The 23,976-nt window shown below is 35.5% G+C and overlaps 1 protein-coding gene across 1 annotated transcript; it reads right to left on the minus strand.

Annotated features, from left to right (window-relative positions):
* Positions 1-827: 827 nt before the first annotated feature.
* Positions 828-17,387, minus strand: LOC21399855 (dihydrolipoyllysine-residue acetyltransferase component 1 of pyruvate dehydrogenase complex, mitochondrial). Its single transcript, XM_024174617.1, has 23 exons — positions 17,266-17,387; positions 7,393-7,440; positions 6,989-7,043; positions 6,881-6,914; positions 6,548-6,594; positions 6,397-6,441; positions 6,097-6,170; positions 5,661-5,730; positions 5,254-5,451; positions 5,127-5,171; positions 4,905-4,978; positions 4,189-4,258; positions 3,564-3,968; positions 3,039-3,099; positions 2,915-2,959; positions 2,742-2,825; positions 2,541-2,617; positions 2,402-2,464; positions 2,026-2,096; positions 1,861-1,921; positions 1,698-1,758; positions 1,517-1,597; positions 828-1,241 (listed from the first exon to the last, which is right to left on the minus strand). The coding sequence occupies exons 1-23, from the start codon at positions 17,361-17,363 to the stop codon at positions 1,183-1,185; spliced, it is 1,926 nt and encodes a 641-aa protein (XP_024030385.1). The 5' UTR covers positions 17,364-17,387; the 3' UTR covers positions 828-1,182.
* Positions 17,388-23,976: the final 6,589 nt, after the last annotated feature.

Below are 23,976 nucleotides of genomic sequence, written 5' to 3' on the forward strand. Positions count from 1 at the left end.
ACGAGCCGAATCCGGTTCCACTATCTTTTGTTAAGTTGGTTTGTTCTATGAGTTGGTTTGAGCAAAGGATTGTTGGGCTTGATAAGGAGAATGTAGTAAATAGTATATTTTTAAAATTAAATTAAATAAATAGTATATTTTAAAATTATAAAATAAGTAACAGTTTATGTGGTAAATGAATCATTTACCGTGTAAATGGTTCGTTTACATTTAGTAAAAATATTTTTTTTCTTGTAAATTTTCTTTTTACGATTAGTAAAAAGATTTTTTAAGATTTTTTATCACGCAAATTATTTTTTACCGATTGTAAATGAATCATTTACTACTTAAATTGGTATTTATTTTAAATAGTTTTAAAATCTTTTAAAAATCTACTATTTACTATAATTGGTTTTTTTTTTCCTCTTATGTATCCTCGTGTTAATTAAAGCACATCTGGTTGACCGGTTCATATAAATCAGGCAGGATACCATTTTTTGAAGTCTAGTTATTCAACAATACAAAAGTATGTGTAAACAAGCCTTGAAATTTACACATAAGTGGTATATTGGTATTATCGATTCTCAAAAAAAAAAAAAAAAATGGTATTCTCTTTAGTTTTCCCAGACAAAGTTGCATCTGCAAATACTTAGGTGAAAGTTATTAGAATGATGCACTCAGCAGAAATCTCCATAACCGTCACTGTCTGTCATATTCAAGAAATTCTAAGATTTAATTATCACTGTCTTCATATTTGTGGATATATACATATATAATATGTATGTATGTAGATATAGTACGCTATCAATACTTCATATTCTGAGCTGGGGATAGTGGGAAACAGAAGATATTGAACGAGAAGGAATTTTATTAAAAGAGGTATTGGTATTTTCTCAGCCACCTTGTACATCCTCTCTCCCTTATTTGAAGGGAGAAAACGCTTGGAATGAAGTTGTCAAAATTTTGCAACAATTGACATGTTAATGATTTTGCCATCAAGGAAGTATGATTTGATGCACCAACAATAATTTAGTAACAAGATGGCACAACAAAAGCAAACATTGAAGCAATGAAAAAAACACAAAAAACAAAAACAAACAAAAAAACACGACGACTCCGAAATTTTGAGTTGGGTTCTCAAGCAAGCTCCCGTTATTGCTACCTGGCAATGTTAAAATTAATTTGAGGCTCTTCTTAACGTTGTTACAAAAGAAGTCTTCGGATGTCGCCGAAGTTTGAACATAAAGCTGAGAGGAATGCACCTGTGAAATAAGATTGGAATATTCCCATTAGCAAGTAGTCAAAAAATATCAACATTTTCAACACCACAATGGCCAGTTAGCGTCCGCAACGCGGCTGACTAAATCAAAACTGAATGTGATTAATCTTATAAAGACACCAAAACCACAAGTGCTAAACATCCAAATATACAGCGTATCAAACTTGGAAGTTCAAACTAGAGACTCTACTTCCGAGGGAAAAAAAATAAAAATAAAAATAAAAGGAATTAAAAACTAAATACTGTAGCATTAAGTACCTCCAACTTTGCCATCAAAAACACGGTGATCAGCAGACAGCGTCAAGTTCATTTTGGTGACAGCTGCAGCTCTCTCAACTCCTACGGGAAAAACAGAAAGAAAAGTCGCGGTATATAGTACAATCCTCAAGGCACCAAATATCTGATAGCAAACAATACGAAACGAATATCTTCATCTTACCATCACTTCCAACAACTGGCTCAACAACTTTGTTGCCTCTGCCAACAGCAAGGATACCAGCCTGCAAAAGTAACACCAAATATCTCGTTGGTGTTGAACTAAACAAGAGGTAGCAGGGGATAGACACATGCTACGGTACACAAAATGGAGCGTGGGGAAGAACCTGTGGCGGGTTTATAATCGCACAAAAGTTGTCCACTGGAAACATTCCTAAGTTTGAAATGCTGCATAAAGATTGAGAGATTTATAGTTATCGCTTTAAAGGAAAGAGACAGGTATAGGGATTGAAGCAAAAACTAAAAGAAAATTAAGAACTTTCAAAATTCACCTGAAAGTTCCCCCTTGGAATTCATCTGGTTTAAGCTTTCCTGTCCGCGCCTTCTCAGCTAATTCCTTGACCTGAGTAAAAATGTTTAAAAAAAAATGACTATGAAGTATAAATATAAGCTCCCGATAAAAGTGTCCATATAATGAAACAGATAACATGAATGTCCAACTAATTCCTATCATTTCACACCCTCGAGATTTCTTTTAACTCTTAATTGACAGGTGAAAATTCATACCAAACAAAGTACATAGCTTAAATGATGCATGCCTCACATTGTACAACATTTTTTTAGCCCCAAGTAAGAAAAGAGACGGAAAGAAAGAACAAGACAGCAACATTCTATAACAACAAAATTAAAGGCGCGGCAGCAGAGTACCTCTGAGGAGATGGCTGATATACTCTTCTGGTCAGCATTTCTCACTATTGGAGTCATCAAACCCTGGAACATTATAATTATTACAGTGTGATTGGATATGGTATGAACTCTTAAGCTTAACTAAGAAGATCAGCATTACCTTCTCGGTAGCCACTGCAATTGATATATCAACAGAGTCACATGGAATGACCTCTCCTTTCTCAGCATCCCAGTAAGCTGCCATGTATCAAGTCAGAAAAGCCACTTTTAGAGCATGAAATAAAAATTGAAAGGGAGAGATAAAAACTGCATCAATTTGGCAAATGAGGATACAAATTGAAACGTGCCTTGAAGCTATTACCATTAGCTTCTGGTACATTTCTCAATGCGACAGCCACCGCTTTAATCACAATGTCATTCACTGAAACTTTAACATTATGCTGCTCTGCAGTGAGGAGACAATGAGAATAAATTATCCACCAAGCTCAAAGTATCTCAAGAAAAAGAATTGACAATGGGGATTATGTTCCATACCTTTAAGATCCTTTCGAAGCGAAAGAAGAGGATCCAGTGCAACCTCTGATAAACAAGAACAAGAGAAGTTTTATATACAGATTAGTTTATATCAACAACATAATAGAGCATAGAAGATCAATACCAGATGATAAATACAAGTGTGGTGTATTTTGTTTCGATTCCAACAGCCTTCTGGCAATCACCTGTAAAACAAATTACAATCTTACGACAACTTATGGAGCCTCTAATTTGAAATAAATGATTAATCGCACATATACGTTTTTAAAGTTTGAAGGCGGGCCTTGACACCGTGGTGGGAGCGCTTGCGTTTGCACCCGGGGTCCAAGGTTCGAATCCCAGAAACGGCCTCTCCTTCGGGGGGTAAGGCCGCGTACATATGGGATTAAGCTTTCTCTCGAGCCTGTCATAGTACGGGAGCCTCTTTGGCACTGGGGTCCGCCTTTTTTTCATACTTTTTTAAAGTTTACATCTTAACAATAAATTTATAATGTACAGAATTATAAATGAATACTAAGCTTTTGATTGAAAATGAACTATATGAATTCTGTAATCAAAATGAAGGAATATATATATATATATATATGAATAATATTCTAAACTTAAAGTGTCTTGCTTTGAGCTACCTGTCAGATGAGATGAAACCTACCTTCCTTATTTGACTGTTTGGAAAATCTTCAAATGAGTCTTCCTTCTTCAAGTGGGATTTTGTTCCTGTTGATGATGCTGGAGTGGTTTCTCGTTGGACTTGAGGAGATGGCTTTGCCTTTTCTTTAGACGAAGAAACTTTCGAAGATCCTATTCCTGACTTGATTGCACTTAAAACATCCCCTTTTAGTAATGTACCATGAGAGCCTGATGCCTTCAATGATGAAGTGTCCAATCCATGTTCTGTAATGAGTATCTTTGCAGATGGACTGATCCTTTTTACAGGGGCTTTCTGTGCTCCCGTTTCATTTTTAACATCAGGTTCAACCGGCTTCCCCTCCTCCTTAACTGCTGAGCCACTGGTTACAGCGTTTTTCACCGTTTCCAGATCAGCTGGATCCTCAACCTTGCAATAGCCAGCAGTGCATATTATTATTATTATTTTCCTTTTTTGAACTGAGTTTTCATATGAATTGAGTATACAATTACACTAACTGTCAAGGACAAGGGCAAGGATAAAGTTGCACAGATTAGCCATTTTACAAGGAATAAACTGACAGCAAGTGTATTTCTCTCCCGTCATTTTATGGTTGCTCCAAACAGCAATAGAAAAATTATACACTTACTGTTACTGCAATTGGTTGTCCCACCGGCACATCTTTTGAACCTTCGGGGGCTAGAATCTTAGCCAAGTACCTAATAACATTTACCCAAAAAAGTCATTATTATCCTCTTAAAATGTTACGCTGAAAATAAGTAAACTCTTCTATCAAATTTTCTTCTAAAAATGATTTTAAGAAATCAGTCGCTAGGATTAGAATCTAACATCTAAAATTAGACTCCCAAGAGGGAAGGTTCCCATACATATAGACCAAGAGGATGAGAGAACGTGCAAAAACATTTGCTTTTCCTAGTGTCATCTATTTATAGGAGATGCTTACATGACAACTTGTACTAATTAAGCACGTTCAATTTTTTTTTTTTTTTTTTCTGATATGGTGTGGGGCCTTTGGCTCCCACTTTACACAAGAAATGAAACCTCCAGAAATCGAACCCTGGCAGATACAGGCACACACTTACGCACCCAAACTACTTGAGCTAGCCTCAAGTGGCAATTAAGCACGTTCAGTACAACACTGTCTTCAAGACGTTGGAAATATGTCAATATGACACATTCTTCATAAGACCACGGTCCACATATTCTTGGACATGAAGCAAAAAACTATAAAGACGGTAACATAGAGTCATAGACTATACACGAATGGAAAGATTTGGTGAATATACTAGTTAGTATAACTAATAAAAGCCTAAGTTAAAATCCAGCGTAAGGAAACAACATTACCCTTCTTCAAGACTTTCAAATTCAAGGGTGGCCTTATCAGTCTCTATCTCACATATCACATCACCCACCTCAATCTGTTTAATTAAGTACATTAAAAAAGAGGGGGGGGGGGGGGAGAAAGAAAGAAAGAAAGTCACATTGATGCAGACAACAGTTGACTTGTCCAGATAGAAAAGTCAGAATAAGTGATAAAGTCAAAACATCAGATTAAGCATAACTAACCTTGTCTCCTTCTTTCTTTCTCCATGTAGCAATGTTCCCTTGGTTCTGTACAGAAAACAAGAGCCTTCAGCTTCTATCAAAGGAAAAGAAAATTCAATATGAGAAAAGCAGAAAGTTCGATTTGTACCATTGTTGGGGATAAAGCTGGCATTTCAAGAATAATATGCGGAGGAAGATCAGATGTATTTATATTTACAGTACTTGTTTCTTGTGCCCTGTCCTCACTTTTGGCATCCTGATTTGATGATGACGTCTCCCCTTTAACCTCGGATCCTCCCGCAGCTGCAGAAGCAGGCACATTTTGGATATCATCTTCATCTTCAACCTTGTAAAATACACATAAGTTAGTGTTTACAAAAACTAAATGCTTGAGTGGTAATTAGTAAGTTCTATACTAACATGATTAAAAGGTTGCTCATAATGCTAACAACTCTTCCAATAAATGACGGAAAAATAATTAATAAAGGAAAAATGGGTATGGGACTCACCAAAAGCAACAAAAAAATCAGTGGTTAAAGGTTTATCACACATTACCATTATTGCAATAGGTTGTCCCACAGGCACATCCTTTGAACCTTCAGGTACCAATATCTTAGCCAGAAACCTGACAATTTATCCAATTAAGACTATCAAAATTAGTTCACAAAGGATTTTGATTAATTTGTTTGCTTTGAAACTTTGAAAATTTAACATGGTAGAGGGGAAAAGGTATGGTAATAGATGTTTGGTAGAAAAACCAAAGAAAAACCAAAAAAACAAAACAAAAAAACAAAAAAAAACAAAAAACAAAAAAACAAAAAACAAAACAAAAAACCAAAAAAAAAAAAACCGAAAAAGAAAAAAAAACAAAAATCTTTTTTTTTTTTTTTTCCTGGCAAGCAAAGCATATCTGTGGCAACGTGTGTTACTGGGTACTCCAATCCAATAGTAAATGCATCAACTGTCATGCATGCTATCAAATGTCCCTCACCCTTCTTCAAGACTTTCAAACTCAAGAGTAGCTTTGTCAGTTTCAATTTCACATAGTATATCGCCGACTTCAATCTGTTAAATCAAAACCAATAATCAGGAAAATAGATATCAACAGATCAGATGGATGTAGAAGTCGCTGTTTTATCCAGAAAATGCATGTTTTTATATCTCATAGAAAATTTTCATCCTATGAAAATATTATACGAGTGATCCAAGGATATGACATCCTCAGATATAACACAGATAAACCTCAAGAAAACATAAAATCTAATGAATTCCGATGTGGTATAAAGCTAACCCTGTCTCCTTCTTTCTTCCTCCATTTTGCAATGTTTCCTTGATTCTGCAAAAGAGTAACAAGAAAGCAACTAAACTTATTGGAGCCAAAACAGAAGGATGAAGAAGAAAACTGAAGATTTTCAACATAATGTCTATAACCACCTCCTTACCATTGTAGGAGACAAGGCTGGCATCCCAAGAACTTGATGAGAAGGATCTGTATAAGCAATTAAATTTCTAGTGACATTTGGAACAACATAAAGCATAACAAGCATAACTGAGTGTTTGCTACAATTAAGTCAAAGGAGATAATATCGCTAAATGGTTAAAGAATAAAATTGAGACGCAGTTTCCATCCGTGCTTTTACAGTAGATGAGACCATTAGCTTTGTGGCTTAAAGGATTATACTTTCTTAGTTTCTTTCTTCCTTCATATTCTTGTTTTATCAGATCAATCAAAATTTAGTTCAAGAAGATGTTATCACTAAATGGATAAGCCATACCTGAAGTTGAGAAGTAGTTGACACCAGTCCATGGCTGAAAATGTTCACGGGTCAGAGAAGAACCTTATGTAGAAATAGTTTTAAATCTCTATAGGTTAATGTGCTAACCTTGAAATCCAAAGATTTATTCCGAACTCTACCAAGAATGGGCAAAGACGAGGGCCTGATCAATCTCACTATTAATAAACTTCCCGAAAAAGGTAACAATTAAAAAAAATAAGAAATGTACTAATGTAAAGCTACAGGTGGTTCTGAGGATGACAAACCTACAGGTGGTTTTGGTTCAAGTTTCAACACTAATCTCTCTAATCCAAATCAAAATTGCTCTTTCTAGTCATAAAACAAAATTCTTAAACTTTAATAAGAAAAACTAATTAATAAAGATTTCATCCCGACTTATCATGAAAGTTCAAAGAAATCTTGCCACGGTGAACTCTCCGGCATTGGAAGTAGGTAAAACAATCAAATTGTAGTTTGGAACAGCAGACAAATGGAAACTGATAAATACAAACCTTCGCACAGTGTCCTTATCATGCACAACATAGTTTGGTGCACTGTAACTGCCACATCATAAAGAAAAATTGTCAAAAGTTATCAACTTGGCCATGCAGCTCTATAAGATGAAGGTCTATAATTCAATCAAGCATTAATTTAACAGTATTAAGTTCAATTATCATAGATGTAAGGTCAGCATCATAAATTTGAGGAGCTGAGAATATGAAAGGATCAATTAATTCTTTTTGTTGAGCCCAAAAGAATTCTCCATAGGGGATTGCCCTAGAGTTGGACTAAATTTTATGCGCTCTCTGAGCATGCGTGTTGTTGTCATAAAAAGGGTGGATTTCTATATTTAAGGACATGTATTATAGTAGCGACCATACAGGTTTCTAAGTGTACTTGATTATTTAGTTTTCTTACCTAGTATTTAAAATTGAAAGCTTGGTTCATCACCTTTTATTTTGTCCTAAATAAGAATTCAAAAGTTTATCGATGACCTATATGTTGGAATATTTATATGGACTAGCACAAATCATTGTTAATTCACTCAAATATGTCACAAATTAGAGCATGGCTTTATGGACAATTATATATTGTAATATGGTTTATGCATGGTATTATAACAAGGGCCATAATGGGATGGACAATTTTATCACTAATGTGCTTGGGGCCTTTGGACTCACTCTCTCTAAATATTTGGTCAGCCCATTGGGCTAAATTTCCTCTCTCTATCTCAACCTTCTCGTTAAGGCCCATTTTTTGATTAAGGGGCAGACAAAAGAAATAAACAAGGGGGATTTGGTTTTTAACCCCGTGGGTGTGTGTGCATGTGGGTGGGGGTCTGCGTGAGTGTGGAGAGAGGACGAGAAGAGAAGAGTTCAAAAATCCCTCCAAGCTTCCTTTGGTTTTCTCAGATCGGATTCCGGCCAAAATGACTGACGTCGTTCCGTTGCCGGCAACAGGAGGTAATTCAAAAACCATCAATTTTTCTATATGCTGCAAGATCCGATAGTGTGTTGTTGGATTCAATGGTTCAATTAGTTTTTAATCTCATTTACAAGTATTAAGAACCTATTATTTCTAGCAAATGGTATCAGAGCAAACTTATTGGATTTGAAGCTGTAGTTTTTTTCGTTTCTGTGAGTTTGCTGCACGTCCATGTTCTTCATGGGGTTTTCTATTTTTATGGCTCTTTGAGTGAAATTGATGGTTGAAAGCTAAAGAGAATGAAATTTGGAGCAAAGCCCATCCAAAAACATCAAAATGGACAACCAGAACTCACTTTTCCAGCGGGTCGGGTCACGGATCCGATCGGACCCGATTTGCAAAGTTTCAGAGGTTAGGAAAGATAAAAACGACATGTCGTTTTTCCATCCATGTGAAAAACGACATGTCGTTTGCAAGGTTCACTGGGGCTGTCTCGATAGTGAAACGACATGTCGTTTCCATATGCCCTAAAACGACATGTCGTTTGCAAGGCAGATTGGGGCTATCCTGCTAGTGAAACGACATGTCGTTTCCCACATGCCCCAAAACGACATGTCGTTTCTGCGGACAAAAAAAAAAGCGCGTGAGGTCTCGTGGAATGTCCGATTTATGCCCTCTTTTCACTGTTTTGCTTCAAATTTCATTTACTAATTGTCCATACTATTTATTTGACGTTATAACCACACAAAGACCATACTTATGGATACTTTGTATTGTTTGAACAAATTTTTTTGTGGTTAATTCTCACATTGATCAAATATCATTTTCCTGGGCTTCTCTATGCTGGTTTGTTTTGATATTTGAATGCCATTAATTTGTCATCTTATTTGCTAAATTAAAACGGCATGTTAAATTGTGACAAAATGACTATCTTGAATGTTCATGTACTTGCCTATCGTAAGTCGGAACATGTCAAATAGTTTTACATTTTCAAATTGTTCATTTCTCCCACAACTAAACCTATAATACTAAGATCCATACGGGTGATAAAATTGTCATGTCAATAATTTTATTACTTGGTAAGATGCTTAGATTGGTGATGGGATTTTATTGAGCATCATGAACCGCATGATCTGTACCATCCTATCGCTGGTTGGATTAATGCATTTGGTTGTGGTGATTGGTAAAATGTCCTTACCTGCGAATGAGTCCTATTTTGCTCAAAAGGACTCTAGCATGTGATGATTATATTGTTTAAGATCATTGATAAGGCTAAGAAATGGGCAAATAACATGATATTGTTTCACATGCCTAATGTTGGATGCCCCTTTTGTTTTCTTCAGCCTTGAGCAGTCCTCAAATATCTGCAATTATGATGCTAAACGGGACAAACTATAAACAATGGATTGACTCTCTAATGATGAACTTGACCATCATGAGATTAGATATGGCTTTGAGGGAAACTAAACCTCCCCAACCCACGGATATGAGCTCTGCAGATGAAAAGAAACTCTATGATGATTGGGTTCATTCTGATAGGTGTTGTATGATGATCATGAGGTATCACATGGAAGCGTCTATTCGTGATAGCATTCCTATGGTTACCACTGCCAAGGAGTTTTTGGATGCCATTAAAAGGAAGTATATCAAGTTCTCGAAGAACGAGAAAAATGAGTATTTAAACATTCTCCATTCCACTTTCTACGATGGTGTTAGTGGAATTAGAAACCACATTGATAAGATCATGTCATGCTATCAAAGGCTCAAGGAGATTGGCATGGATCTTGGTGAGGATCATATTGTGTGGCTTGTCATGAGGACTCTCCCATCCCAGTTTGATACGATTAGGTCGAAGTACAATGCGCAAAAGGAACAATGGGCCGTGGATGAAATGACCGCTATTCTTACTGAGAAATTAAGAATGGTAAAGCAAAAAGCGTCTCATTGGTAACGGACTAAGAGAATGTCGGGCAGAAGAGGAAGTTCCCTTCGAAGAACCCTAGTAGCAACAAACACCCTAAGAAGAAGGGTGCTAATGCCAAGCCAGGTGGCCACAGCAATAATCCATCTTCCACTGGTTCTAAGAAAGATGGTTTCAAACGGAAATGCAACTTCTACCGCTTTTTTGGACATAAGGCAGATTGTCGCAAGTTTAAAGCTTGGCTAGAGCAGAAGAAAGGTAATTTAGTACAAGTCTGTCTTGAATCAAATATTATTGATGTGCCTTCCTGGCTTGGAATTAATGCCCTTCTTCTTAGGGTGTTTGTTGCTACTAGGGTTCTTCGAAGGGAACTTCCTCTTTTGCCCGACCTTTTCTTGGTCCGTTACCAATGAGATGCTTTTTGCTTTACCATTCTTAATGTCACCCTCTTCCTTAGCAATAATAGCAGTCATTTCATCCACAGCCCACTGCTCCTTCTGCGCATTGTACCTCGACCTGATCGTATCAAATTGGGATGGGAGAGCCCTCATGACAAGCCACACGATATAATCCTCACCAAGATCCATGCCAATCTCCTTAAGCCTTTGATAGCATGATATGATCTTATCAATGTGGTTTCTAATTCCACTAACATCATCGTAGAAAGTGGAATGGAGAATGTTTAAATACTCATTTTTCTTGTTCTTCAAGAACTTGGTATACTTCCTTTTAATGGCATCTAAAAACTCCTTGGCAGTAGTAACCCTAGGAATGCTATCACGAATAGACGCTTTCATATGATACCTCATGATCATCATACAACACCTATCAGAATAACCCAATCATCATAGTTTCTTTTCATCTGCAGAGCTCTTATCCGTGGGTTGGGGAGGTTTAGTCTCCCTCAAAGCCATATCCAATCTCATGATGGTCAAGTTCATCATTAGAGAGTCAATTCATTGTTTATAGTTTGTCCCGTTTAGCATCAGAATTGCAGAGATTTGAGGACTGCTCAAGGCTGAAGAAAACAAAAGGGGCATCCAACATTAGGCATGTGAAACAATATCATGCTATTTGCCCATTTCTTAGCCTTATCAATGATCTTAAATAATATGATCATCACATGCTAGAGTCTTTTTGAGCAAAATAGGACTCATTCACAGGTAAGGACAATTTACCAATCACCACAACCAAATGCATTAATCCAACTACCGATAGGATGATACAGATCATACGGTTCATGATGCTCAATAAAATCTCTTCACCAATCTAAGCATCCTACCAAGTAATAAAATTATCAACAGGACAATTTTATCACTAATATGCTTGGGGTCCTTGGACTCACACTCTCTAAATATTTGGTTATCCCATTGGGCCAAATTTCCTCTCTATCTCAACCTTCTCGTTAACGCCCAAAAAGGCCCATTTTTTTATTAAGGGACAGACAAAAGAAATAAACAAGGGGGATTTGGTTTTTGACCCCGTGGATGTGTGTGCATGTGGGTGGAGGTTTGCGTGAGTGTGGAGAGAGGACGAGAAGAGATGAGTTCAAAAACCCCTCCAAGCTTCCTTTGGTTTTCTCATATCGGATTCCGGCCAAAATGACTGACGTCGTTCCGTTGTTGGCAGCAGGAGGTAATTCAAAAACCATCAATTTTTTTATATGCTTCAAGATCCGATAGTGTGTTTTTGGATTCAATGGTTCAATTAGTTTTTAAACTCATTTACAAGTATTAAGAACCTATTATTTCTAGCAAATGGTATCAGAGCAAATGGTAAAACAAGGAGCGTCTCATTGGTAACGGACCAAGAGAAGGTCGGGCAAAAAAAGGGGAAGTTCCCTTCGAAGAGCCCTGGTAGCAACAAACACCCTAAGAAGAAGGGTGCTAATGCCAAGCCAAGTGGGCACAACAATAATCCATCTTCCTCTGGTTCTAAGAAAGATGGTTTCAATGGGAAATGCAACTTCTGTCGCTTTTTTTGACATAAGAAGGCAGATTGTCGCAAGTTTAAAGCTTGGCTAGAGCGGAAGAAAGGTAATTTGGTACAAGTCTGTCTTGAATCAAATATTATTGATATGCCTTCAAATTCTTGGTGGTTAGACATACGTGCTACAATTCATTTAACTAATTCATTGCAGGCAATGATAAGCAGAAGGAGTCCAACTAATGTAGAGCAACATGTGTACATGGGAGATGGTACAAGAGTCAAAATTGATTTTTTGATAATAGTCAAACTACATGACATTTTTTGGAGTTACATGATGTAGCATACATACTCTCGATTAGGAGGAATTTGAAATCTGTATCTATTTTGAATAACTGTGGATATAGTTTTCTTTTTGGAAATGGAAAATTAGACTTGTACCATAACTCAATTTTGATTGGAAATGGAACTTTGTGTGGTAATTTGTATAAGCTTGTGTTAAATGATGCCTCTAGTACTGTTACTTCCTCTCTTAATACTATTGTCGATTCCAAATGTCCTAGATTTAATGATAAGTCTTCCATGTTGCGGCATAGGTGTTTGGGTCATATTTCGAGACAAAGGATGAAGAGAATGATAAGGGATGGCATTTTGCATGATCTTGATTTTTCTGACTTTTCTACATGTGTTGATTGCATCAAAGGAAAGTTGACTGCCAAGGTTAGAAAGAGTAGATCTGATAGATGTGATGATACATTACAGTTGATCCATACTGATATATGTGGACCATTCATTCCCCCAACCATGGGTGGTTACAGGTATTTCATTACCTTCATTGATGACTTCTCCCGTTATGGTCATGTTGAGCTAATCCGGGAAAAGTCTGACTCATTAAAAGCTTTTAAAGCTTTCAAAGCTAATGTTGAACTTCAGAAGGGAAAGAGAATCAAATCAGTTAACTCTGATAGAGGTGGTGAATATTATGGCAGGTATGATGAAACTGGAAGGAATCCCGGACCGGACCTTTTGCCAGATTCTTGCAGGAATGTGGCATTAATGCTCAGTATACGATGCCAGGAACTCCTGAATAGAATGGGATTGCGGAGAGAAGAAATCGCACCCTTCTTGATATGGTGCGATGTATGTTGATTCATTCTACATTGCCGGAGTTTTTATGGGGTGAGGCCTTGAAGACAACAGCTTATATTTTGAATCAAGTGCCAAGTAAGTCTATTCCAAAGACATCCTATGAGTTATGGTCTGGTAAGAAGCCAAGCTTGCGGCATTTCCATGTATGGGGTTGTAAAGCCAAAGTGAGACCCTATAATCCGCAATCCAAGAAACTTGATCCGAAGACCATTAGTGGTTTCTTTGTTGGTTATTGTGTTGGATCAAGAGGTTTGAAGTTTTACTGCCCAAATCACACCACTAGAGTGATTGAGTCTGACAAAGCAGTCTATCTTGAGGATGATTCTTCTTCCAGTCAAGGACCAAGAGAGATCGTATTCAGGGAAGAACGTGTTATTGTCCCCATACCTGTGTTTAATGCTCCAGTGGCTGGTCCAGCGATTGATGCAGAACAAGATGTTACTCATGATGTACCCATGGATCAGGCAGTGCAGGAGATGCCAGATACAGATGGTGGTGATATTATTTTAAGGAGGTCATAGAGGGTTCGTAGACCTGCAGTCTCAGATGACTATATTGTTTATTTGCAGGAACATGAGTATGACATTAGTGGTGCTTCTAACCCAATCACTTATTAGGAAGCCATTAGTAGTTCTCAATCCTTATTCTGGATAGATGTCATGAAATAAGAGATGAGTTCTATGTCACAGAATGATGTGTGGGATTTAGTGGAATTGCCACAGGGTTGTAAACCCATTGGGTGCAAGTGGGTATTCAAGACCAAGTGTGACTCTGAAGGACGAGTGGAAAGGTTTAAAGCTAGGCTTGTCGCTAAGGGATTTAGTCAGAAAGAAGGTGATGATTATAAAGAAACCTTCTCACCAGTTTCCACTAAAGACTCATTCAGGATTATCATGGCAATTGTGGCTAATTTTGATTTAGAGCTTCATCAAATGGATGTGAGAACTGCGTTCTTGAATGGAGACTTGAATGAGGATTAAAGCAGACATCAAAGCAGTGGTATTTAAAGTTTGATCATATAGTCATTGTCAATGGTTTCAAGGAGAATGTTGTTGATCAGTGCATATATATGAAGGTCAATGGGAGCAGTTACATATTTCTGGTCTTGTATGTTGATGATATTCTGCTCGCTTCTAATGACACCGACCTGTTGTTTGAGACAAAGCAAATGCTATTTAGTCATTTTGATATGAAGGATCTTGGCCAAGCCTCTTATGTTTTGGGAATACAGATCCTTCGAGATAGGGCTAATCTCAGATTGTCTCAGAGAACTTACATTGATCGTTCTAAAGAGGTTCAACATGCACTCTTGTTCTTCTGGTAAGGCACCAATTGTTAAGGGTGATAAGTTTTCCAAGGCCCAATGTCCACAGAATGATAAAGAAATATATCATATGAAAGTTGTCCCGTATGCATCAATTGTTGGCAGCCTCATGTATGCTCAGGTATGCACGCAACCTGATATTGCATTTGTTGTGGGTGCGGTAGATACTTGAGTGATCCTAGACTAAGCCATTGGAAAGCGGCTAAGAAAGTCATGAGGTACCTTCAGGGTACCAAGGATTATATGTTGACATATAGGCGTTCCGACACTATTGATATTGTTGACTTTTGTGACGCCAATTATGCAGGCTGCGTGGATGACAAGAGATCCACTTCTTGATATATTTTTATGATGGCAGGCTGTCTCGTGAAAAAGTGTAAACAGACACTTACAACTTCCTGGACCATAGATGTAGAGTATGTGGCGTGTTATGAGGCTACTTGTCATGCAATATGGCTACGGAATTTCGTTTCAGCTTTGGGAGTTGTTGACTCAATTCATAGACCGCTGAAACTCTTTTGTGATAATTCCACAGCTGTATCTTTCTCTCACAATGCTAAGAGCACTTCTCGCTCCAAGCACATTGATGTCAAGTATTATTTTGTTAAAGAGAAAGTTGCAGAACACCTCATCGATATTGTATACACGCCTACCAATAACATGTTGGCGGACCCACTAACCAAAGGCTTACCTATATGTGTGTTTCAGGAGCACGTCTCTAATATGGGATTGTTAGGAGCCTAGAGTTGTATTGATTTAGTGGGAGTTCACCATGTGATGTATGAATGACAAGTTATTTTGTGACGACTGCTTATGTGTTATACATAATACATGCATATTATGGATCATTGTCACTTTGTTGTATGTTATGCACACATGTTTATATGCAAAATGATAAGTTGGTTGGAGACATTTGGTTTTAGTCTCGTTTTGTTATTGGATCCAGATAATTGTCATTGTGATGCTCTACGAATCTCGAAAGAATAATTGTGTATAATATTTGCATCCTGTCGATGCATTGTTATGCATAATTGTTTTATGCATTTGGCTCTTGTGTGAGATCTTTGTTTGTAGACATTTTGTATTGGGTGAATGTATGTTTGTCGTTTGATTTGTACTGTCCAAGTGGGAGAATGTTGGAATATTTATATGGACTAGCACAAATCATTGTTAATTCACTCAAATATGTGACAAATTAGAGCATGACTTTATGGAATATTATATATTGTAATATGGTTTATGCATGGTATTATAACAAGGGCCATAATGGGATGGACAATTTTATCACTAATGTACGTGGGGCCCTTGGACTCACTCTCTCTAGATATTTGGTCAGCCCATTGGGCCAAATTTCCTCTCTCTATCTCAACCTTCTCATTAAGGCCCATTTTTTGATTAAGGGGCAGACAAAAGAAATAAACAAGGGGAATTTTGTTTTTAACCCCGTGGGTGTGTGTGCATGTGGGTGGGGGTCTGCGTGAGTGTGGAAAGAGGACGAGAAGAGAAGAGTTCAAAAACCAATGCTATCACCCGCATGACTGACGTCATTCCGTTGCCGGCAGCAAGAGGTAATTCAAAAACCATCAATTTTTCTATATGCTTCAAGATCCGATAGTGTGTTGTTGGATTCAATGGTTCAATTAGTTTTTAATTTCATTTACAAGTATTAAGAACCTATTATTTCTAGCACTATATAGATGATCAAATACATTAAGAGTAGTCCATAAAAACCATATCTAAAGTTAAATTTTTTTCGAAAAAAAAAAAAAATCACACGCAGAGAAATAACCAATGCTATCACCCGCATTATGCTCAGGTTAGTTAAGTGCTAGCACATTCAGTAACTAATCCATTCACCAGCGCATGGAGATGCAAAAATGGTGCCTTCGGGATTTATTTTAGAGCCACAAGTATTATTTCGCACTCATTTCTAAGCATAAATCCGTTTCATAAAGAAATAAAAAGTGATTGACATATAATCCAGTAAACTTAAGTCTTAACTTCTATAGCAATTCTAGGAACATATAAGAGGTCATTTTTCCGACAACAAAAAAAAGGTGATTAAAACAAAAACCAACGAAAATAATTTCTCGAAACTACAAGCCTTCGGCTTGCCACACTGAGGTCAATGGAAGGTCTTGACCATGGTAGGATATAGAAGCAGTATGAAAGACTGCATTTTGGGATACAATCCAGTACATACATTACAAAATCAATAAATTGAACAAAACCCATTACTCATCTCTCTATCATGATTCATGAAGGCAAAACACACACATTCTGATACATAATCAAATACAAAATAGTAGCACAACAGAATTCCACTTGCAATAATAAGTTATACTCTAAAGTTTGAAAAATATTAACCTACTCCAAATAATTCCCACAAAACCCCAAAATTTCAAAACACTCGTCATTCCAAAATAAACTCGATCAAATCCAAATAAAATAAAATAAAACCCCAGAATCAGGCCACAACCCAAATCAGGACTATCAATGATAAACGAGCCCCACTTCGCAGAAATCAAAACAACGAATAAATTCTCGCCGAAATCACATGTTCAAGTAAAGGAAAGTTCTCAACTAAATTCGCCAAAAATAAATAAATAAAAGAGCGATAAAATGAAGTGGGAAAAGTACCGAGAGAAGGATCTGGAGGAAGACGATGAGAGAAGGCGAGCTCTTAGCAGAGAAGGAGCCCCAGAGATCACGGGCTGCCGAAGCCGCGAAAGCGCCATTTGTTTTTTATTCTTCTTCTTATTTTTCAGAGGGAGAAAATATATATATATATATATATATATATTTCTCTGCTATTATATATACTTTTGCAGAGAGAAACAGAGAGAAGAACAGTTCATAAGGAGCTGAGTTTAATGTGAAAATTTTCTTTTCTTTCGATTCGACTAATGTTTTTCTTTTTTTCTTTTTTCTTTTTTTCTTTTATGGGCCTGCCAGGTCTGACTTTTTGTAAAGAATGTCAGATCGTAATGTGGTAGAAACTTGAAACGGCGTCGTTTATATGTCTTTTTGAGTTTTTTTTGTGTATGTGTGTGTTAATAGAGAAAAATATGATTTTTTATGAAAATTTGTAATTCAAATCAATATAATAAACGTGTTTATTCACAACACCACCCAGCCCACTAAATCTTGGTCCGTTCACTTTGTTGATTCGAGTTTGTAATTTGAATTGAGATGTAATTTTATGTGAGAGCTTTTTACTGTAGTAAAAAAGTTAGATGTGATTGTTTGTGAGAGCTTTTTACTGTAGCAAAACTCGAATTCTAAACTCGAATTGGTGAAGTGAACGGAGCCAAAAAGTACTCATTGAATTCCAGAGGAATACGTGCGTTAACGTTTTTACTATTGTGGCATTATTTTTAATTTATTAAGAGGATGTTTGGTTGATGAATTTAGAATTATAATTCAGAATTATTCTCAGTTTACATGTGTTTTTTTATAAGAGAAAATATTATAACGAACTACGAACTATGATTCAAATCATGGCACGATTCTATCAACCAAACGCTCCCTAATACTAAAAGTAATAGTTAATCACTAAAAGTAAATATACAACTAATACAAATTTTTTTTTAAGTATCGCCATTAAAATAACAAAGATTATAAAAGGTAAAAAAATTAAAGAGGAACCCATCTGAAAAATATATTCTAATGAAAAGACTCCTTAAACAACCTATTTTAAAAAAATGAACGTTAAAAAAAGATTACATTGTAGGGAATCTTTTGACAAAGCGAAATAAAAAGTAAAAAAAGGTTAAGCATGGGCACTATATGAAAGAAATTATGTTAATACGAGCAAAGTAAGGAAAAATCACATTTTTAAATCACCTAACAAAAATAAATTAGAGAGTGTATGTACTAAAAGATAATAGTTGCAATTAAATAAGGCGAGAAAGGAAAATGCGCATTACAATAAAATTTTCTAAAATAAATAAGTTGGAATATAAAATCACAAAAAGAACTAAAATAAAAAAAAAATTTAGGACAATCAATAAAAAAAGGAGTCAAAAAATGACTAAAATGAAAAGTTAAATGTTTTAAGGTAAAAAAAAAAAAAAAAAAAAAAAAAAAAAAAAAAAAACCAACAAAAAAAAAAAAAAAAAAAACACAGAGGAACAACCCAACAGAAAAAAAAAATAAAGCTCTAGGGCAAAACGGAAAAAAGAAAAAAAAAAGCTTAAAAGGGACCAAATGAAGAAATAAATAAGTTTCTAAGCAAAAATAACAGAAGAATAAGGAGGGAGGGAAGTAAGGAGGGAGGGAAGTTTCTGAGCAAAAATAACAGAAGAATAGGGAGGGAGGGAGGGAGGGAGGGAGGGAGGAGGGAGGGAAGTTTCTGAGCAAAAATAACAGAAGAATAAGGTTCTGTTTGGTAGAGGGATTCGTTCCCTGATTCGAATCATGATTCGTGGTTCGCTACAGTATTTTCTCTCACAAAAAATACACATAAATAAAAAATAGTTTGAATCACATGGTTTGAATCCTCCAACCAAACGTCTCCTAAGAAGGGAAGGAGAGAGGGAGGGAGGGAGAGAGAGAGGGAGAAGGTTAAACGAAAAAAAGAAAAGTATAAAATAAGAACAAAAAATAGGGACCAAAAGATAAAAAAGTAAGACGAATAAGGACTAAAAGAAAAACAAGAAAGCAACAAAAAAACCAAAGAAAAAAGACACATACAAGGGGCACCAAAACAACTGTGTTTTAGTTCAAAATTTTCGACGGCGTTTTGGTTGAAGGGGGAAGTGCATATTGCGCTTTTTATATATAAAAAGATAATTATGAGTATGAATGAAAATTGGGGTTGTTAAGGTTTTGATTTACATATAATATCGACATAAATGTTGATATTGACGGATATTTTAGGAAAAAATAGATACCTTCAAAAATGTTAAAATATTTCTACTCGAACTATATAAAATGTTAAAACAATCAATATTACTTAAATTAAACTCATTTAATAATAAAAATAATATGTTTTTAATTAGAATATGAGAGTTATGTCAAATAGTATAATAGGAAACTATTATAATTATGTGGATTATGATTAAATATAATTTTACAACTCATTAGTCATTACAAATATGGTACAATAATTTAATATATTACATAAAAATTAACTATCAAATATAATAGAATACACAGATTTAAAGTGCTTTTAATATCAAAGCGAGTTTTTAGCAGGTTAAATAATATTAGGTAGGTTCTAATCTTGATCTAAAGTGAGTATATATAATAGATGAAAACGTGAATACTTCACGGTCATATTTTTAAAAAATAAAAGGCCAAAAATTAAATAATCACATGCTGGATGCTGCCTAGTTGTTAGTTGAGTAAAAATATTAATCTTTCGATATGAATCAATCATTTAAAAAGTAAAACTAATTTAAAAACTAATTAAATTTTAATATTTTGATTACTTTTGGTTTGAATCATATTGTCACATTTTAATTAAAAAAAGGAAAAATGTACAGCAAAATTGATTTTCTGCAAAAAAAAATCCCAATGTTTTTAAATATTTTTAAAAATATCCTAGATATTTACGGATATCTTTAGATATTACGGATATTTTATAGACACGCCAAGAATAATATTTTATCCATATTGAACTTCAAAATATAAACAATGTCGTGGACATTTGCATCCATGATTATAAGGAATGCCCAACAAAAATTTACATTTAGATTTATTTTAAGGTATTGGAGCTTTGAATTTGTGTGCATTAATCAAACGTCAACAAAATTTGTTTAACTGAAATTATCCCTTATAAAAAAAAATAATAATCTACTAAATTATCAATGGAAATTTGTAGTAATGTTTACGGATCGAATTGTGTGGATTAAGAGTCAATCTGCAATTTAATCTGTAACTATAAATAAAAAAAATTTCAATCTGTTACCAATATGTTAGACCTTCAATTCAATCCAATCCGTAACAGATTTTGCAAGGATTCGCTTATTAGCCTATGTTTTGGAGCTTGACTTTTGTAATTCATCTCTTTTTTTAATATTGTCATAAAATTAATAATAAAATTAAACATAAACATAACAGGGTTCTATTCTACTAAAAATTGAAATGGGTTTTGACCTAAAAAGTAAAATATTAGACATTGATTTGGGTTTGGGCTTTGTATTAAAACTGTCGTAGAACACAATATTCAGATTACATCATAATTACATATATACTTAATTACATATGTAGCATCCTCCTTTTAAAACAAAACTATTACAAGGATAATTGAAAATTTACACAATACTGCCAAATACACATTACATAAAAATTCGTACAAATTTAAACTTTTTGTTACATAATATACTTCATAAAATTTCACACCATGAATTCTTAAATAAACACTCATAATTATTAAAATAATATAATGGTACGTTTTAAAAACTTTCTCCTAACAGTTCGATTCCATATATACTAACACGTCAGCTTAGTACCTTACTTATCCTTTAGTTTAATTCAATGTTCTTTCTCCCTTTACCTACAAGTATAATTAAACTGACGAGCTAACGCTCAATAAGTAAAGTCATTATCCCACATGAAAGTTAAAAACTAATTATGCTCATGCTTTGCTTCATTTTTCTTCTCTTAGGGTCCTCAAGAATACTACGTGCAACATTTCAACATCTTTTATTGCTATTTGTTGGCTTAATAACTTCTATTGAGCTCTATGTTCACAATCTCTAAGAAATTAATTAGGCAGTATCTCCTGTTGTCTTATTAATAGACATTTAATTTTCTCCTAAATAAAGTAAGTGTAATACTTCAACATAATAAATATAAAAATACTTGATATTCCTTTGAATAAATGAAAAGTCATAACCATAACATAGTAAATATAATCGTACTGAAAATAACTTTCAAAATACTATATCTTGCGTTGTAGGTGAGAACTTTGCTGATACTCGCACGGACTATCTCGCTACACTACATAGCCCATGTGACCAACGGGGCTAATATTGATACTTGAATTTGTACCAGACTCATTAAGGGTCTAGGCCCAATCATTTGCGTCTCGCGACATTGTTGGGCTCATTTCATAGATTGAAGCCATGCTCGGGAAACTTCCATAGGTTGTGGTTTTGTGTGCCATGAGTGATCACATAGATCTATTTGTCCTTAATTTGACCCAATTTGAAATCCGCTTGGGAGTTTTACAGAATTAGTCAAATTAAGCGTGAATGGGTGATAGATGATTCAACCTAAGAAAGTCTTCCCTTATCTTTGGAAGCCCAAAAGTCTTTATTTCAATCTTTAAAAAGCCCTAAACCCAAGCTTGATCCTTGATTATGCCAGAACAGAATGCTGGAACTTGATTATGTGTTAAAATGGTCGTGTATTTATATGCTGGCTATATAAAATGCCTTGTTTGAAATTTTAGGGAAAACATTATTTTGGTACTCTATGTTTTTAGCTAGAAATTCATATTGGTATTTGTTGACGGTGTTTTTTTGATAACTCGTTATTATCTCTCCAGAAACACTCACAGTAACACTCACGGTTCGATTAGAGATTAAAAACTGAAAAAATAATGTAAAGGAGACAACGATTTTATAGTGGTTCGGCAATAACTCTTTGCCTAATCCACTTGTAAATGCACTAATATCTCAGCAGATTACAAGCTCTGTTAGAGTAATAAAATGGTGCGTAACCCCTTTTTGGGTTTTCTTGGCTCTATTTATAGGCCTTTACATGTGATCTTGGCTTCTCCGTTCCCAAGGAGAAAGCCATCTTCTGCCCTCGATTTGCGGGAGGATAGGTGAGTTTTCATGATGACAACCTCAGGAAAGGCGGATGATCCCTCTCATTTGCCGCCTGATTTCCTGACTCCTGCAATAGCAGTTGGACCAGTACTTCCTTCCTCGAGTTGACAAGACCGTTGATGGGTTTGACTGGGCATGCTGTCTCAACGCAGTGGCCCTCAGAAGTCGAGTCATTGTGCTCGACGCCTCTCGCCACGTATGATTTCTCGACGTAAAGGGCACCTTAGCTACAGTTGTTCTCTCGACGCCAGCAACTGATTCCTAACGGGGGGTCCTCGGTGCCTGTCATCTGAGAGAGTGGTCGACGTCTCGACCATGGTGTAACAGTATCCTATATTTTTAGTGTTATTAAAATGGTGTATTGACGTTATAAAAAGAAGGCATCTATTGTCAATCTTAATTTAATCTTTCTACACCCTTTGTAATAAATTATTTTTTTACTGAATAATCCCATTAATAGGACTACTTTTAAAGACCAAAAAATATTTGGGATATGACATATCCTTTCTATCCTTCAGAGTTGTTAACAAAGACCAATAAGTCGCAAATGACTACTCATTATCGATTCTTGACTAAATCCATTGATAAAGACTGTTGAAGCATAAGGGACAAATATAAACACCGAGACCCAATGAAGAAAATCTAATAAAAAAAATTAAATATGAATTTAAGATCCGTTTCCAAACTTCAAATTATGAATCATTCTGATAGCCTAGTATGGTCGATTCCCATTCAGTTGAGTAAGCTTTCTCAGCCAGTTCGTCTTAATCCATGTTAGGAATATTTTTTCGTCCAAGTCATTGCCATTGGAACTAAGGGGTTTTGATCAGAAGGAGAAGTGTTGAATATATGTAATGGTCTAAAACGCCAATTCCCAGATGGAGAAAAAAAAATTAATTATTTTAAGAATATTTTGTTTTGTTTAATTTTGTCTTTATTTAATTTGGTATTATTTTATTTTATTTTAGTCTAGTGTATTTTTGTTTAATTTTTCATAGCATTTTTATTTGAGTAGAAACGGAAATTTAGTACAAAATTATATTAAAATGAACAAAATTAGACTATAAATAAATTAAAAATTAATAAACAAACAAAAATAATTATGATAATAAAAAATAAAACTGGATTTTTTACCGCCGTCGGATCAAAGTATTAAACGATCGAGATCGTAGCGTTGATGCTACAGCGCAGCAGGCGCGGCAGATGCTTGGGGCCCGCTACTTACTCGCTCCAGCCAACAAGCGGGTGAGGTTGTCGGCCACCTCATTTCCAAGGGCGTTCTGGTGCGATGTGGTCCACTAATTCCATGGTTACGCCTTTTCTTTGCCCAATTGTGAACTGACGCGTGGCATCTCATATGATCTAACGGCTCATGTTCTACCTAAGCAGATCCCACCAATGAAACCAACCAATCTCCCATTGACATGTGGCGATTCCACTAAAGTGCGCCACACAGAATCATTTTCTCCATCTGAAAAAAAGGAAAAAAAACGTTTTCTAGATTAATTGTGGAGGAGAAATGGACTCCCCAAAAAATGATTCTGCTTTTTAAAAAGCATGTAAAGAT

The sequence above is a fragment of the Morus notabilis genome, unplaced genomic scaffold (genome assembly GCF_000414095.1).
Source record: "Morus notabilis unplaced genomic scaffold, ASM41409v2 Scaffold112, whole genome shotgun sequence".
Classification (NCBI taxonomy): Eukaryota; Viridiplantae; Streptophyta; class Magnoliopsida; order Rosales; family Moraceae; genus Morus; species Morus notabilis.